The sequence below is a fragment of the Hordeum vulgare genome, chromosome 2H (assembly GCF_904849725.1).
Source record: "Hordeum vulgare subsp. vulgare chromosome 2H, MorexV3_pseudomolecules_assembly, whole genome shotgun sequence".
In the NCBI taxonomy this organism is placed as follows: Eukaryota; Viridiplantae; Streptophyta; class Magnoliopsida; order Poales; family Poaceae; genus Hordeum; species Hordeum vulgare.
Window position 1 is genome coordinate 594725805 of NC_058519.1, and position 18571 is coordinate 594744375.

An 18571-nucleotide genomic window follows, 5' to 3' on the forward strand; every position below is an offset into this window, starting at 1 on the left:
GCAGAATTCCAGTTGCCGGTATTCTCCCTCTTCATGTAAACCTTGCAAAATAAGAGAGAAAAGTCATAAGAATTGTACCGTGAAGTGAAATAACAGCCAAAGAAGCGATAAATATCAACATGAAAACATGATGCAAAATGGACGTATCAACTCCCCCAAGCTTAGACCTCGATTGTCCTCAAGCGAAAGCCGAGCTCAATAAATATGTCCACATGTTTAGGGAGAGAGGTGTCGACAAAACAAGATACGAACATGCATGCATCATGATCATGATGAGAAAAGCAATACCAACATATAATCTCTCATGCTAAAGTGATAATTCCTTCACAAAGTAAAGCATGGATCAAGAACCTTACCGAGAAGTAACAACCGATAGCCTTTAGTCATTGAAGCAATTGCAATTTATCACAACATCAGAAAGAGTCAAATAAGAGCTTGTAAAGCAAATCCACATACTCAATCATTCTTTCGTTCTCTACAATTGCTACAACTCACGTGGTACTCATGAGATCAAAGTTTTAGTTGGACACAGAGAAAGATAGGGGCTTATAGTTTTGCCTCCCAACTGCTTACTTCAAGGGTAATGTCAACAATAAAAATTCATGAATACTTACCTCCAAGTTGACATATGAATATAGATCTTTCCCAAGCATGTGACGGTAGCCAAGACAAAGGCAAAATAAGGAATTGGTGAAGATCACCATGACTCTTTCAGGGACAAAAAGTAAAGATACAAGATAGGCCCTTCGCAGAGGGAAGCAGATGTTGTCATGCGCTTTTGAGGTTTGGATGCGTGTCCTCTTAGTGCGGAGGAACGTCACTTTATATTGCCCCCTGTGATAAAGAACTTTATTATGCAGTCTGTCGCTTTTATGTCTTCCTCATCACAGGTTCGTATAAAGCTTATTTTCCACACACTAATAGATCATACATATTAGAGAGCAATTTTTATTTCTTGCACCGATGACAACTTACTTGAGGGATCTTATTCAATCCATAGGTAGGTATGGTGGACACTCATGGCAAAACTGGTTTGAAGGTTTATGGATGCACAAGTAGTATCTCTACTTGGTGCGGGAGTTTTGGCTAATATGAGGTGGAAGCAATCGTCACATGCTAAGGGATCTCTAACCATATAACATTGTTCGGAACCAAGCAAACACAATTCATTACATTGTCTTCCTTGTCCAACATCTACTTCTAGGCATGTAATAGTTTGGTGAATGTTCACAATCATAGATGGTGTCAGAGATGATATATTTATATGTGAACCTCTGCTTCTTTATCACTTCCTATTAATTGCAACAATGACCAAGGTCTATGTTTGCCTAACCTCAACAAGTTTCAATCATCATTCTTTTTATATGTGAAGCCATCACTTCCCATAAGATCACTACATGATCTTTCATGTTTTTGTTCTATTCTCACTCTGTTGATCATGGCAAGAGGCAAAGCCCTTCAACTAAGACACTCTTTATTATATGGCTCACGAGCAAGAATACATCGGGGGTGACACAAAGCAAAACTCAAGACTAAAACACTAAGAATTTTACTCTACTAGAAAAAAGAGAAAACTGAAAATGAAAACTAAAACAAAGGTAAAGGTAAAATATGTGATGGTGATACGATACCGGGGCAACTCCCCCAAGCTTGGCACAAGCCAAGGGGATTGCCTATACCAATGCTCAGTTGTATTCCTTTGGTGGTGAAGGTGGAGGAGTTGTTGAAGCGGTCTTGAGCTTGTCTAATTTCCACTTGAGCATAAAGTTCTGCTCCCTCAGATCATCATTTTCCTCCTCCGGCTTCAACACTCTTTGGCATAACTCCTGCTTACTCTCGTGCAAGAAACGAGAAGGGATAAACAAGGTCTTAGGCTTCTTCCTTGAGTCAGGGAGGCCCGACTTCTTGAACTACTCATGTGTGCATCCAGGTTGAGGTAGAGGAGCCTCCTCTTCATCAGAACTTGTTTGTTCCTTCCCCTTGGGATCATAGTCTTCTTCCTCATCAGTGGTCCAGCCATATGGATCAAAGTCCCCATAGACCTTGCGGTTAGCAAGGTAATCAGCCACATAGCTCTCCCCCTCTGAATCTTGAGAAGACATCTTGACCTAGATCTGCGGCAGAAAACAGGCTCGAAACGAAAAACAGAGGAAATCTGCGTGATGCAGGGGTCAGACCAAACGGAAGTATATATTATGATCTTTTCCAGACTAGAAGGAGTCCCCTGCACGAAAACGGAGTCTGGGAGGCGCACGAGGTGGCCACAAGCCCTCACGGCGCGGCCAGGGGGTGGGCCCGCGCCATGCAGGCTTGTCGCCTCCTCGTGCACTTTCCGGACTACTTCCTATTTTTGTATTTTTTCAAATATTCCAAAACGGAGAAAATTTCCTATTGGAAAAGTTTTGGACTCTGTTTTCTTACCGAATCTCATACCTCTTCATTTTCGGAGTCTGAAACAGGCTCATAAATGTCCCTAAGGTATTCTTCCAGAGTTATGGTATTGATGATATTGCTTTCAACATTTATGGGAGTACCTGAGATATAATGCTTGATTCTCTGCCCATTTACCACTCTCGGACAATTGCCTTCCGTGTTGTTGATCTTGATAGCACTGGAACGATATACTTCCTCAACAACATAGGGACCTTCCCATTTAGAGAGAAGCTTGCCTGCAAAGAATCTTAAACGAGAGTTATATAGCAAGACATAATCACGTACATTGAACTCACGCTTTTGTATCCTCTTATCATGCCACCTCTTAACCTTCTCTTTAAACAGCTTGGCATTCTCATATGCCTGAGTTCTCCACTCATCAAGCGAGCTAATGTCAAATAACCTCTTCTCACCGGCAAGTTTGAAATCAACGTTGAGCTCTTCGATTTCCCAATAAGCTTTACGCTCTAGCTCAAGAGGTAAGTGAGATGCTTTCCCATACACCATTTTGTACGGTGACATGCCCATGAGATTCTTATAGGCAGTCCTATAAGCCCGCAGTGGATCATCGAGCTTCTTAGACCAATTCTTTCTAGACCTGTTGACAGTCTTTTGTAGAATTAGTTTAATCTCTCTCTTGCTTAGCTCTACTTGACCACTGGACTGAGGGTGATAGGGGCACACAATTCTATGATTGACATCGTACTTAGCAAGCGTTTTACGGGAAGCACCATGAATGAAGTGTGAACCACCGTCGGTCATTAGATATCTAGGGACTCCAAATCTAGGGAAGGTAACTTCTTTCAGCATCTTGATAGAGGTGTTGTGATCAGCACTACTAGTGGGGATAGCTTCTACCCACTTAGTGACGTAATCAACAGCAACTAAGATATGCGTATACCCGTTGGATTTTGGAAAAGGTCCCATATAATCAAAGCCCCAGACATCAAATGGTTCAATGACAAGTGAATAGTTCATAGGCATTTCCTGACGTTTGCTAATATTACCTATTCTTTGACATTCGTCACAAGACAGGACAAACTTACGGGCATCCTTGAAGAGAGTGGGCCAATAGAAACCTGATTGCAATACCTTGTGTGCAGTTCTATCTCCCGCATCGTGTCCTCCGTAGGCCTCGGAGTGGCACTTCTGTAGGATCTGTCCCTGTTCATGTTCAGGTACACAACGTCTAATAACACCATCTACTCCTTCCTTATAAAGGTGAGGATCATCCCAAAAGTAGTGTCTCAAGTCGAAGAAGAACTTCTTCTTTTGCTGGTACGTGAAACTAGGTGGTATGTATTTGGCATCAATATAGTTTGCATAGTCAGCATACCATGGTGCACTACGTGAAGCATTGATGACATTCAATTGCTCATCGGGAAATCTATCATCAATAGGTTGTGGGTCATCAAGAACGTTCTCCAACCTAGACAAGTTATCTGCTACTGGGTTATCAGCACCCTTTCTGTCGACAACGTGCAAATCAAATTCTTGTAGCAAGAGAACCCATATGATAAGTCTAGGTTTAGCGTCCTTCTTCTCCATGAGGTACTTAATAGCAGCATGATCAATGTGAATAGTGACTTTGGAATCAACTATGTAAGACCTGAACTTTTCACATGCAAACACGACTGCTAAAAATTCCTTCTACGTAGTAGCATAGTTTCTCTAGGCATTGTCTAGAGTTTTACTAGTGTAGTGAATAACATTCAACTTATTATCAACTCTTTGCCCTAGAACAACACCAACAGCATAATCACTAGCGTCACATATGATTTTAAAGGGTAGGTTCCAGTCAGGTGGTTGAACAATAGGTGCAGTTATCAAAGCCCTCTTAAGTATTTCGAAGGCTTCCTCACAATCATCGTCAAAAACAAAAGGAATATCCTTTTGCAAGAGATTATTAAGAGGCCTAGAAATCTTAGAGAAGTCTTTAATGAACGTTCTATAGAAACCAGCATGACCAAGGAAACTTCTTATACCTCTGATATTTGTTGGGTATGTCATTTTCTCGATTGCATCAACCTTAGCCTTATCGACTTCAATACCTCTTTCAGAAATTTTATGTCCTAAGACGATGCCTTCATTAACCATAAAGTGGCACTTCTCCCAATTCAAGACAAGATTGGTGTCTTTACATCTCTGCAAGACTCTATCAAGGTTGCTGAGGCAATCATCAAAGGAAGACCTGTAAACGGAGAAGTCATCCATGAAAACATCAACAATCTTTTCACAAAAGTCAGAGAATATAACCATCATACATCTTTGAAATGTGGCAGGTGCATTACACAAGCCAAAAGGCATACGTCTATAAGCAAAGGTACTGAAAGGGCAGGTGAAAGTGGTTTTCTCCTGATCAGATTGTGTAACTGGTATTTGGGAGAAACCTGAATAACCGTCTAGAAAGCAGAAGTGTGTATGTTTGGATAGTCTTTCTAGCATTTGGTCGATAAAAGGCAGAGGGTAATGATCTTTCCTAGCGGCCTTATTCAACTTCCTAAAATCAATCACCATCATATAGCCAGTAATAATCCTCTGTGGGATCAACTCATCCTTATCATTAGGGACAACAGTGATGCCTCCCTTCTTAGGAACGCAATGCACCGGACTCACCCAATCGCTATGAGCAACAGGATAGATGATACCTGCTTCCAGGAGCTTTAGTATTTCTTTTCTTACTACTTCTTTCATCTTAGGATTCAATCTCCTTTGATGATCAGCAACTGGTTTGAATTCAGGATCAGTTTTAATCTTGTTGTGGCATAGAGTGGGACTAATGCCCTTAAGATCATCAAGAGTATATCCTATAGCAGCAGGTGCTTCCTTAGAGTTTTTAGTAACTTCTTTTCTTCATGCTCCGAGAGGCTAGCACTAATAATAACATGATATATCTCTTTTTCATCAAGATAGGTATACTTAAGAGTATCAGGCAACTGTTTAAGCTCGAACACGGGATCACCCTTTGGTGGGGGTGGATCCCCAAGTAGTTCAACAGGCAGATTATTCTTAAGGATAGGATATTGTTCTAAGACAACTCTATCCATTTCATCCCTTTCATCCATATGCATATCATTTTCATGCTCAAGCAAGTATTGCTCTAAGGGATCAGTAGGAGGCACGACAATAGAGGCTAAGGCAATAGTTTTATCCCTACTAGGCAACTCCTTTTCATGAGGTTGTCTACCAAACTTGGAGAAATTGAACTCATGAGACACACCTTCAAAGCCAATAGTGACAATTTGCTTCTCACAATCAATATGAGCATTGATAGTATTGAGAAAAGGTCTACCAAATATGATGGCACAAAAGCTATCTTGTGCGGTAGCAAGAACGAGGAAATCAGCAGGATACTTCGTTTTACCACACAAGACTTCAACATCCCTAAAAATTCCCACAGGGCAGATAGTATGTCTATTGGCAAGCTGAATAGTGACATCTATAGGTTCTATCTCTACAGGTGCAATCTCATCTTTGACTTCATCGTATAAGGATTGAGGTATTGCACTAACACTAGCACCCAAGTCACATAAACCATGATGACAATGATTTCCTATCTTAACAGAAACCACAAGCATGCCAACAACAGGCCTATGTTTGTCTCTAACGTGAGGTTTAGCAATTCTAGCAGCATCTTCACAAAAGTGAATATTATGTCCCTCAACTTCTTCAGACAGAAGATCTTTGATAATAGCAATGCTAGGTTCAACTCTAATTTGCTCAGGGGGGTGTAGGTGTTCTAATATAGCCTCTACGTATCACAGTTGAAGCTTTGGAATGATCCTTTATCCTAACAAGGAAAGATGGTTTCTCAATGTAAGCACTGGGTACCACAGGATCATTATAGGCAATGACTCTCTCTTCAACTAGAGTGGGTTTAACTACATTGACTTCTAAAGGAGGATGAAATTTAAACCACTTCTCTTTGGGGAGATAAATATGAGCAGCAAAGGGTTCACACAATGAAGCTACTATCTCAGAGTCAAGTCCATACTTAGCGCTAAAGTCACAAAAAGTATTTGTCTCAACAAAGGATTTAACTCAATCAAACGTGAAATTCATACCCGACTCCTTACCTTCTTCAAGCTCCCAATCTTCAGAGTTGCGTTTAATTCTCTCCAATAAATTTCATTTGAAGTCAATATCTCTCTTCATAAAAGAACCGGTACAAGAAGTGTCAAGCATGGTGCGATCATCATGAGAAAGCCGAGCATAGAAGTTCTGAATGATAATTTCTCTCGAGAGCTCATGATTGGGGCATGAATATAACATTGATTTAAGCCTCCCCCAAGCTTGAGCGATGCTTTCTCTGTCATGAGGCCAAAAATTTTAAATATAATTTCGATCACGATGTACTAAATGCATAGGATAAAACTTTTGATGAAATTCCAATTTCAACCGATTGTAGTCCCATGATCCAGTATCATCACATAGCCTATACCATGTCAACGCCTTATCCTTCAAAGATAAAGGAAAGACCATCTTCTTGACCTCATCCTCGGGCACACCTGCAAGCTTAATAAACCACAAACTTCATCCACATAGATGAGATGCAAGTCTAGATGTGATGTTCCATCTCTTGTAAAAGGATTAGCCAGCAGTTTCTCAAGCATACCCGAAGGAAATTCAAAGCAAATATTTTCAGTAGGTGCAGCAACTTGAGGAGCAACTCTTTCTACTTCCGTTCGAGGTGAAGATACCCCGAACAAGCCCCTCAAAGGATTAGTATCCATAGTGACAAGTGACAATAAATTTCAGCACACTATATGAATGTTTCCTTACCAAGTTCCACTTACCAAAGGCGCTTCACTCCCTGGCAACGGCGCCGGAAAAGAGTCTTGATGACCCAAAAGTATAGGGGATCAATCGTAGTCCTGTCGATAAGTAAGAGTGTCGAACCCAACAAGGAGCAGAAGGATCTGACAAGTGGTTTTCAGCAAGGAAAAATCTGCAAGCACTAAAATTGTCGGTAACAAGTGATTGTGTGGTGAGATGATTCGTAGCAAGCAACAAGTAACAAAAGTAGCAACAGTGCAGTAAAGTGGCACAATCCCTTTTGTAGCAAGGGACAAGCCTGGACAATGTCTTATAGGAGGAAAAACGCTCTCGAGGACACACGGGAATTTCTATCATGCTAGTTTCATCATGATCATATGATCCACGTTCATTACTTTGATAGTTTGATATGTGGGTGGACCGGCGCTTGGGTACTGCCCTTACTTGGACAAGCATACCACTTATTATTAACCCCTCTCGCAAGCATCCGCAACTACGAAAGAAGAATTAAGACAAAGTCTAACCATAGCATTAAACTAGTGGATCCAAATCAGCCCCTTACGAAGCAACGCATAAACTAGGGTTTAAGCTTCTGTCACTCTAGCAACCCATCATCTACTTACTACTTCCCAATGCCTTCCTCTAGGCCCAAATAATGGTGAAGTGTTATGTAGTCGACGTTCACATAACACCACTAGAGGAAAAACAACATACAACATATCAAAATACCGAACGAATACCAAATTCACATGCCTATTATTAACATGACTTATCCCATGTCCTCAGGAACAAAAGTAACTACTCACAAAGCATAATCATAATCATGATCAGAGGTGTAATGAGTAGCATCAAGGATTTGAACATAAACTCTTCCACCAAGTAATCCAACTAGCATCAACTACAAAGAGTAATCAACACTACTAGCAACCTTACAAGTACCAATCGGAGTCGCGAGACGGAGATTGGTTACAAGAGATGAACTAGGGTTTGGAGATGAGATGGTGCTGATGAAGATGTTGATGGTGACGAGTCCCCTCCGATGAGAGGAGTGTTGGTGATGACGATGGCGACGATTTCCCCCTCCATGAGGGAAGTTTCCTCGGCAGGATCGTCCTGCGGGAGCTCTAGATTGGTTCTGCTCAAGTTCCGCCTCGTGGCGACGGCGAAATCACGAAAAAGCTCCTCTGTGATTTTTTCCTGGACGAAACCCTCCATATAGCAAAAGAGGGGAGCCAGTAGGCCAGTGGGCTGCCCACAAGCCCTCATGGCGCGGCCTGGGGGGGTGGTCGCGCCGTGCAGGCTTGTGGGCACCCCTGGTGCCCCTCTGGCACTTTTTCGGCCCAGTATTTTTGATAAATCGGGAAAAAAATCCCCGTTGATTTTCACGGCGTTTGGAGTTGCGCAGAATAGGTATCCCAACTTTGCTTCACTTTCAGGCTAGAATTCCAGTTGCCGGTATTCTCCCTCTTCATGTAAACCTTGTAAAATAAGAGAGAAAAGGCATAAGAATTATACCGTGAAGTGAAATAACAACCAAAGAAGCGATATATATCAACATGAAAACATGATGCAAAATGGACGTATCACCCACCACAGACCCCATTGTTGTCTCATAAAAATGTCACTTCACGTGCCTCGCTTTGAACCTGACCTCACTCTCTCTCGCTCCGTCATTTCCTCTCCTTCTCCGATTCCGATCCCATCCACTCTAATGTTGAGCTTCGGTATTCGTTCCGGCTCCGACGTCGACTATGACGAGGAGCTGACCCTTCACATTGATTTGGAGCGGTCTAAGGTGAACACTCGCAACCGCAGCTTCCGTGCCGGTCCGAAGCTGGACCCTCCCGACACGCGCGTAGCACTGGCAGGACAGCGCAGTCGGTATCAGCCTCACATCGTCTCCTTTCCCTGTCGACCGCTCCTCCACGCGGGGCAGCAGTGGGTGCTAGTGCCCGCGTCGTCGGTCCGTACGTGCACTTCGGATTTGGAGGCGCGTGCCGTGTGCCGCGAGAGGCAACGGACAAAGGAGAGGGAAACGATAGAGCAATTCGCGCGCCACCGTCGGGGGATGCCGACGGAGCCCGACGAGGATGAACGCCTCCTCACATGGGTGTACCATCGGTCCCTCGTGATGGCGGAGACGAACGCTCGCCGCCTCCGACGGAAGAACGCCAAGGCGCTCCGGCTTGCTATTGAGCAGTTGAAGCACGCGACGAAGGATGCAACAACGGAGGCGGTCCGGGTCGCCAAGTTAAAGCGGGAGCCGGACAGGACGGTTCGTCAGATGAAGGGGCTCATCGTCCTCTCCGTTTCCGACGTTGAAGACGGCTACAACCGCACCTCCTCCTCCGACGACTAAGACCCTCCCACAACCGCGGACGGCTATAGATGCGCCGACGACCGAAAGGGCAAAGGCGCGGCGAGGAAGTGGTGATCTCGCCCCTCCCCCTCTGGTGAACTTAAAATGATCTTTCGGGTGATGTTTGGTGCCCGTTTTGCAGCCGATCTTGTGTTCATTGGATCCGTTTTTATTGTCTGATGTTTGATCATGTAAAGTAGCTCAATGTTGCATGTGTAATATGAATATAGGGTATCCGATATGTGATACACGGATACAAAATACCAACTATGAAGTGTGTGTCTGGTCAATGGCCGCCAATGCACTGAATTAACCCATAAGGGCTATGAACTTCGCTTGCTTTCTTTTAAAATAGAAAGGCCGCATGCATCTTTTTGGTGCACAGACCGAGGTATTCTTTAAAAAAAATGCGCTTCACTTGCTGAGAGAGTATGGCTCAGTCTGCAATGAGTGCCTTCTTTTGTAGAATATGCTTTTTTCTTTTCATAATCGGGCAGCTGATTTCTTGTAGGTTCCAACGAAGACTCATCCAGAGTTTCATTAGGCTGGGCTGGTGATGTTTTGTCAATAATCATTGATTTTTTTTCTTCTAAATTTTGCAAAAGAATCACATCTGTAAAGGTGTGGGAAAAATGCTAAGCGTTAATTGTGCATTTTGTCACCGCCTTGCGTTTTTCTGATCAAATCATACTTATGCATTATTATGGGCAGATTAAGCACCCCGTCTCTCCTCCACGCATGATTATGCTGATGTGGAGCAGTTTATAGCCTGTTGAGTAGAGGAAATTGCTTTTGACTCCCGAGCTTCATGGAGGCCTTTAAATTCAAACTTTAAATTTCATGAAAATTCGTATTTTAATAGTATTTTAATATTTTAGATTTTTTTACATAGATAGATGAAGGTATAATACACAAGTGTGTAAATTCTCAAAACAAAATACGTTAAAATGAAATCTGTGCAAAAAAGACAAATGTGAAACTTTTTAACACATGTTACTATATTCATCATTTTAGATTATGTATTTCGCATATGTCACTTTTCATTTGAATGTACATACAAGTCATTCAGGTCATCAAGCACCTACAATCAATCAACTCTTCACTTTCTGACACATGCACATCATTCACATCATCAAACTTCCCATGCAACCATTTAACATTTCATTTTCGACCACATCAAACCACCCAAATCATCAAAAAACATGAAAGCCCTCCATATAATCTTATTTCAACAATAAATGATCAAACTTGAATGTCCAAAACAACACTTCCTTCGTCCAAAATTATTTATAGAAGAAACGAATCTCTATTATTAAAGAAGATCTGCCGTCTGTCGTGATGGTTCGACCACGGCAGATCCCCGTCGGTACCAGCACAGTTTCACCGATTTTTTTTTCTATCCCTCCTTAAACCAATCGATTTTTTCCATCCCTCCTTAAACCAAACCAGTTAACCCACGACAAAACCTGTACCTCGTATTTAAATGTATTTTAGGGCAACTCCAACGGACCTACCCAAACAGACGACGATTTTGTTCGTTTGGGTCGGTCCAACGGACACAAATGTCCGTTTCGACGTTTGGGTCGACGCATGCGCCCAACGTTGGCTCGATGCATTTTTGTCAGCGTGCGAAAATAATATATAAAACACGCATAATTAAATATTGAAAGCCAACCATGAAGGCCGGCTGAAGTCCACGCGTTACATTATAAACGAAAAAAAAACCTATGTGTCCTCGGCGGCGGCGGCAAGGTCGGGCTGTGCCGGAGCGGGTAGTGCTGGTGTCGGCAGTGATGCAGCACAGGGGCGCTTGTTTGCCAGGCGCAGCGGTATCTTAACATGAAGGTAGGCGGCCTCCTCCGGAAGCAGCGCACAGGGTTAGACGACGAGGGTGTTCTGGGCGAAGCCGGGCATTAGCACTGGCGCGCTCGTGCGCCTGGCACATCGCCCTCTTAGCCTGCAGGTTGGCGACCTCCTCTGAGAGCATTGCGCAGGCATAGACAATGAGGTTGTCGCCGTTGTCCATGGTTGTTGGGTCGTCGACGAGGAAATAAAGGGATGGCGAGATGAAAAGGGGGAGGGTTCTGGAAGCAGATGGCCGAACCCCACCGCACGCTCGAATTAAAAAAAACCGACCACGATCGCTGAAGCATGGGCCCGAGGAGGACGAATGTCATAAATTATGTTGACCGCGATGGTTGAGATGGACACCAAGAGGACGCGCGCGTCCGCGCTGACGCATTTCAGTCCTAAATTTGAACTGAAAATGAATCGATGCGCACGCGTTTTGAAAATGGATCGACGCGTTATGTCATTACTTTTGTGACGACGACGGCTCACGAAATAAGTCGGCCCGTGAAGTTGTCCTTAGTTTGAGATACATGCAACCACTAAACTCTAAACTCTAGGTTGAATGTGATGCCGCACTAGTCTCACATATTCTGGCAAAAACACATGCTGATGAGACTTCACATGTGGTTTATAAAGTTTATGATAAAACCGACGAGCTCTGCCTTGACTAACGTGACCGAGACTGACCTGACCAGGGTTAACCCCACCTGAAGCAACCGGCCAGCATGATCAGGCAGAACTAACCCCGGCCTTCCACGTGCCGCGTGCACTGTACCAGTCTACGTGGGGTACTACGAAGCTGTACTCCTACTTGAGCTGAGCAGCTCCATTCTCGTCGCTCGCCGTCTCCTCTCCTCTGCTACTCAGAAAAAGCTCCACCTTTCCCACCCCCGTCCCGTCTCTCGGAAGCCAACCTGCCTGCCTCCGCCTGCAATCACGGGGGAGAGACAAAAACAAAGAGCCACCACCGCCGCCCCAGCTCCAGCCCCCGAGACAGCTCACCGGCGGCCACCGACCCCTCCCCCCGCCCATTCCCGCGGCGCGCCCCTCCGCCGCCCGCCGGCCGCCGCCGCCGGGTGATGCCACGGGCCCCTGCATCCGCCGCGGCGATCCCGGCTCGCAGCTAGATCTGGCCCGCGGGAGGCTCCCGGGCGGCATGGCGCGGCTCGCGGGGCTGCGGTGGCTCCTCGTGCTGTGGGCGGCGGCGGGGGCGCTGGCCGCGGAGGAGGATGGCAGGGCGGCCGTCGGGGCGCCCGGGCCGCGCCGGCACGCCTACGCGGCGATGATGTACATGGGCACGCCCCGCGACTACGAGTTCTACGTGGCCACGCGCGTCATGATGCGCTCGCTCCGCGGGTTCGGCGCCGACGCCGATCGCGTCGTGATCGCCTCGCTCGACGTCCCGCCCAGCTGGGTCCAGGCGCTGTAAGCCCCTCCCCCACTCCCCTCATGTCGTCTTCCTCCCTTGGATCGTTGGCTGGTGCCAAAAATTTCACCCCCCTCCTCCCTATTGACTATTGACTATTGAGTGGATATATGATGCCTAGCTTGGTTGCTCGAGTGTTTCTGTTTCTTCAACCTCCTATTGCCTCACTGGTTGACTTATGGCTTGGTTCGTTGCTTGCTTGCTGCATATTTGTAGCTACATCTATCTTCTTTCAGTACTAACTTGGGTAGTTCCACGCCGTATTTGATTCGACCCCCCTTCGTGTGCTCTTTCATCTGAACTTTGGGTGCTCAGTGAAACGCCTTCGTTGCTACCCAACGCCGATTCATAATTATTATTTGATTGATTTGATGGTACAGGGTATGGATATTCGTCTTTCTCCTCATCTTATTAGGTTCAGATTCGATTTTCTTTCGGTACAACTCTTACAACATAATACACATTTGGGTATCCGGTATTAAAGGTGGCGCTCTTCTGTTGCTGAAATATGTAAAGTTTCTTACAGTTTTATCTTGCATTTCTGTGAACAGTTTTTGCGCGCGGATCATTTTCGCATTGTCCTGTTGGTTACTGTTTCTTCCAGTACTTCCCGATGCACAGACGAGATACAGTATATGTTAACTTGCTTGCTTCTTGGAAATGGTCTTCTCCAGTGGTTACTGTCATTCAGTCGGTAGCTCTCATGTGCATGTTGATTCAGCGGCACAAAGTCATTGGAGTTTGTTAGGAATAATACATCATCTGCGTTTTGAAATATTCGTGGATAAATTGCGAGACCTGGGCTGCGAATTTCCAGAAATACTGAGTTTGTTAACCAGTATTTCTTCGCTGTAGAACAGTTCGTGTTAGACCACTGATTTGGTGCTTCTGTTAGTTATTTGCTGAAACTCGCAAGGTTTGACCAGTCAACGTTCTACAACTTCTACTCCCCCCGTCTCGCAATATAAGAGCATTTTTTACACTACACTATTGTCAAAAACGCTCTTATATTATGAGACTAGTGTCAAAAACGCTGTTATATTATGGGACGGAGGGAGTACTTGTTAACTGATTGTGACTGCTTATAGTTGTAAAAATGTATTTTCAGTTGGGCATATACGTCTTGTCCTGGTTTAAGTGGCCACATCTGGAGGTCAGACTAGGTTGATTTATCTCTGCTATGGCTTGTTAGTCCTTGCCTACGAGATTATGCTTTCAGAAAATCCTAGCTTTGTTTTGCGGAATTGGCGAGAGTTTTCTCTATATCGGATCCAAAGCTTTCTCCCCTGTTCCAGCGAATATCAGCCTGTAAAGTGTTGTTGAGTCTGGGCATTTCTGTAAGTGGGCTTTAATACATGGACAACCGATTGAATCTAATACGAAAATATTACTTGAAGTTGAAGTTGTTTCGGGTTATGAAGCTTACTACATCTGATCCGGTGCTACTAATGCATAAATAAATAACTGAAGGTATTTTCTTGTGATGCCTCATGCCACTGTTAGAGTTCACATGTACTCTGAAGCAAAACACGCAACATACACAAATTTCTGTTAAATATGCTTAAATCTGGAATGTACTCCCTCCGTAAACTAATATAAGAGCGTTTAGATCACTATTTTAGTTATCTAAACACTCTTATATTAGTTTACACAGGGAGTACCTTTTTTTGGCATGCAGAGTCTTGATTCTGTTATTTATTTATGCATCTCCAACTGTTTCTGTAGGAAAGATGATGGTGTGAAGGTGGTCTCTGTGGATAATTTGAAGAATCCTTATGAAAAACAAGAAAACTTCAACTCACGATTCAAGTTGACCTTAAACAAGTTGTATGCTTGGAGCTTAGTTTCGTATGATCGAGTTGTTATGCTAGACTCTGACAATATGTTTCTCCAGAACACTGATGAATTATTTCAGTGTGGCCACTTCTGTGCTGTCTTCATCAACCCTTGCATCTTCCATACAGGCCTCTTTGTACTGAAGGTAGGGTTACTAAATCAACACACATCTCCTTTCTTCCGTTAATTTTTTTTTTATATATCTAAAATTGGTTTATTGCTTTGCTATTTGCAATTGTTATGAACAAAACTTTTGAGATTGATTATGGATGCTCTGTTTGTTGTTCAGTACTTCAGCTTAGGAGTGATCTAGTTGTCATTTGAAACTTCGTACTACCTTATTTGTTCTGTTAGGTTAAATATAGATCTTTGTAGTTCTGTTGTCAACTTGTTTAGTACAATTTGTTTGTTTACCTAGTTCTGTTTGAACTTTGAAGCTGGAAGCTGACAATGGATTTCACAAATTTTATAGGGATTGTAGATTGTACTCCCTCCATTTTTATTTACTCCGCGTATTAGCTTTGGTCAAAGTCAAGCTTTGTAAACTTTGACAAAGTTTGTAGACAAAGATATTAACATATACAATAACAAATCAATACCATTAGATTCATTATTGAATGTACTTTCACATCATATAGATTTCTTATGGTAAATATTTATATTCTTTTCTATAAACAATGGTCAAACTTTATGAAGTCAACTCTAATATGAAGAGTAAATAAAAACGGAGGGAGTACTTTCTTTGTGGGCCTTTTTCAGAACATAAATGTAGTTGTCCAAGACGTGTGATGCACAAGTTGTCAATTATGTATTGTGTAGATTAACTTACGTACTCCCTTCGGTCCATATAAATTGCAGCTGATTTAGTACAAAGTTGTGTAGAAGGACTGGTCTTGGTTCTAAAACATTGAAACCCCTTTATTATGTACCAACACAATTGTTGTTGACATTCTCACAGTTATTAATGATTTTCTTTCTGCTTTTTTTTTTACGAAAATCACGACTATTCTTATTGATCTATTTCTTTTGTTTCTAGCCCTCTATGGATGTTTTTAAGAACATGCTACATGAGCTAGCTGTTGGGCGTGAAAATCCAGATGGCGCAGATCAGGGCTTTCTTGCTAGCTATTTCCCAGACTTGCTTGATCAACCAATGTTCCATCCACCAGCTAATGGTACCAAACTTGATGGAAATTATCGCCTTCCTCTAGGCTATCAGATGGATGCATCTTATTATTGTGAGTATGACTACCGGTAATACCATTATTCAATATGCCTATGCATTTTCTTGGCTAAGACTGATGAACTACACTTCTTTCAGATTTAAAGCTCCGTTGGAGTATTCCATGTGGACCGAATAGTGTGGTCACATTTCCAAGTGCTCCATGGATGAAGCCATGGTACTGGTGGTCTTGGCCAGTTTTACCTCTGGGGCTTTCTTGGCATGAACAACGTCGTGAAAACCTAGGGTGGGTAGTTTCTTTAGAAACTTTGTCATCCATATCTCTTACATTATCAAACTCTGATAGTAACCTTGCATGCCATATAAGAAAAGGCTGTTTTGTCAAATGATAAGTAGCACTCATTGTGTACTGATGTGATTGGTCGCATGTTTTTCGGGAATCGCTGTCTGTCTTCTTAGAATAACAGCGGGTTGTGATGCTTTTTTTAATCTTTTAGGATAGAATAGAATTCTGTAAAGTAGGGGTTATGAATGTGTGATGCCCTTAAAAATTCGTATGGGTAAAGGAGCATCATCAATTGCCATGTAGAATAATTCGGAAACACATCATCACTTACATTTTTCTGACAATGTTTGAACTTGGTGCAAAACAGGTATTCATCAGAGATACCAATGGCACTATTCCAGGCTCTACTGTACATTGGAGTCATCGCAGTGAACCGGCTCGCACGTCCTAGCTTGTCGAAGCTGTGCTACAACCGGAGAATGGAGAAAAGCACGATGTTCCTACTCACCACCCTCAGAGTAGTGGTGGCATGGTCCATACTCGCAGCTTACACCATTCCCTTCTTCCTCGTCCCACGGACCGTCCATCCGCTGCTAGGCTGGCCACTATACCTGCTCGGTTCTTTCTCCCTCTCCTTGATCGTCATCAACTTCTTCCTCCTCCACCCCCTTGCTGTTCTCACGACATGGTTTGGGCTCATCGGCACGCTCTTTGTGATGGCATGCCCCTGGTACATGAACGGTGTCGTCAGGGCGTTGGCGGTGTTCGCGTATGCGTTTTTCTGCGCGCCGGTGGTCTGGGCATCCTTGGTCAAGATAATGAGCTCCTTGCAGGTCCTGATCGAGAGGGACGCCTTCAGGCTTGGGGAGCCTAACCAGACGGCGGAGTTCACCAAGCTTTACTGAGGTGGGCGCGACAGATACATATATGGTGACTTTTAGTGTCGTTTGATTTGATCAGCTAATCCCAGTTCATGTTGGCAATTCTGATGGCCAATTCAGCTGTACAAGTAAAATCGCCGAGTTTGGAACTACAGTTGTTGATCCTATGTAACACGAACTGGAACCATTGGAACCCATGATTGTCCTCTTGGGCGTGTAGATGATATATACGGTGTCGAGGAAAAGGGGGGATTCATGCTTGTGCATGTGTGTTGGTTGTGATTCTGCTGATGAACAAACCAGAATAGAGTAAATGCTTTTCTGGTTTCTTGGTATGCTGTTGTCCGAGAAAAAATGGCCAACACATTCTTGGCGTTCATGCAATTGATCTTTTCAGTTCTACTATCATGAAAAATGGTCAAATCTTTTGCCACTGTTGCTGGACATGATTTTGCCTCTTCATATGTCCTGATGGCCTGAAGTTTGAAACGCGATTGCCTCTCCATATGTCCTGATGGCTTGATTTTTTTTTTCGTTTCTATTACATTTTATGTGTTTGTAAGCGGTATTAAAGTTTGGGGTGTAAATTAAGCCAAAGTAGACTAAAGTAGGTTTGGAAATGTGCAAGAGACTTCGTTGGATAACTAAACATGTTTGACAAAGATATCCTCCATTGTTCAAATATAAGGCGTGCTTATTAGCTAGCGATTATCTGATGGCATGAAGATTGTTTGGCACGAAATTAACCCATAAGATATGTACTCCATTCATTTTTAAATACAAGTCTTTTAGAGATTCTACTACGGTCTACATACGAATCAAAATAAACAAATCTATACTCTAAAGTATATCTATATACATCCATATATAGTCCATAATAAAAAATTTAAAATACTTGTCTTTAGGAATGGAGGAAGTATTAGCTTGTGAACCTGCTTGGTTCTGTTTCTCTTTGCTGTTTCATTAATAAAATGGGGCGGGGGAGACCCCTTTCTTAGAAAAGAAGTATTAGAGGCGACCGTCTCTTGATTGCAATTTTGTAATATTTTTGAACGTGCAAAACAAATGATCAAAGTTTAAACTGTTCAGTCATACAATTTGTTTTTAAGAATCAATTGTTCAGTCATACACAATAGTACATTTTTGCCTGTCCTGGGTGCTGCGTGATCGCTTACAATACTGCACATACTGTGCGCGTTTTGACTTTTTTTTTTGGCGGGTTGTGTGATGACGAATCTTGAGATTGATCAGATCCAATTCTTTTGCGTGAGACAACTAGCCACGCCTGACACATGATATTGATTAGCAATCTAATATGGCTGTCAAGAAAGAGATAAGAGTGCTGATCATGCGCACTAGTATTATAAGTACATAATACCAAAACGGTTTTGTTAGAACTCATCTAGCTGAGTTTTAGTTATGTCTCATTTACTTTTTTATAATCATTAAATATGATACCATAAGATGCGTGTGTGTTGACAAGGATTGTATTACTTTATTTATTATTATTATTTATTAAATGAATGAGACTAAATTATAG

General features: G+C 43.1%; 1 protein-coding gene across 1 annotated transcript; it reads left to right on the forward strand.

Annotated features, from left to right (window-relative positions):
• Positions 1 to 12153: 12153 nt before the first annotated feature.
• On the forward strand, positions 12154 to 17415 carry LOC123427551 (putative glucuronosyltransferase PGSIP8). Its single transcript, XM_045111630.1, has 5 exons — positions 12154 to 12844; positions 14571 to 14826; positions 15718 to 15919; positions 16003 to 16150; positions 16518 to 17415. The coding sequence occupies exons 1-5, from the start codon at positions 12576 to 12578 to the stop codon at positions 17053 to 17055; spliced, it is 1413 nt and encodes a 470-aa protein (XP_044967565.1). The 5' UTR covers positions 12154 to 12575; the 3' UTR covers positions 17056 to 17415.
• Positions 17416 to 18571: the final 1156 nt, after the last annotated feature.

Bases quoted from the DNA above. Each gene is read 5' to 3' on its own strand.
- LOC123427551 (XM_045111630.1), top strand. From the start codon at position 12,576: ATGGCGCGGCTCGCGGGGCTGCGGTGGCTCCTCGTGCTGTGGGCGGCG. The intron at 12,845-14,570 runs GTAAGCCCCTCC...CTGTTTCTGTAG, and splicing joins CCCAGCTGGGTCCAGGCGCT to GAAAGATGATGGTGTGAAGG. The intron at 14,827-15,717 runs GTAGGGTTACTA...TTTTGTTTCTAG, and splicing joins CAGGCCTCTTTGTACTGAAG to CCCTCTATGGATGTTTTTAA.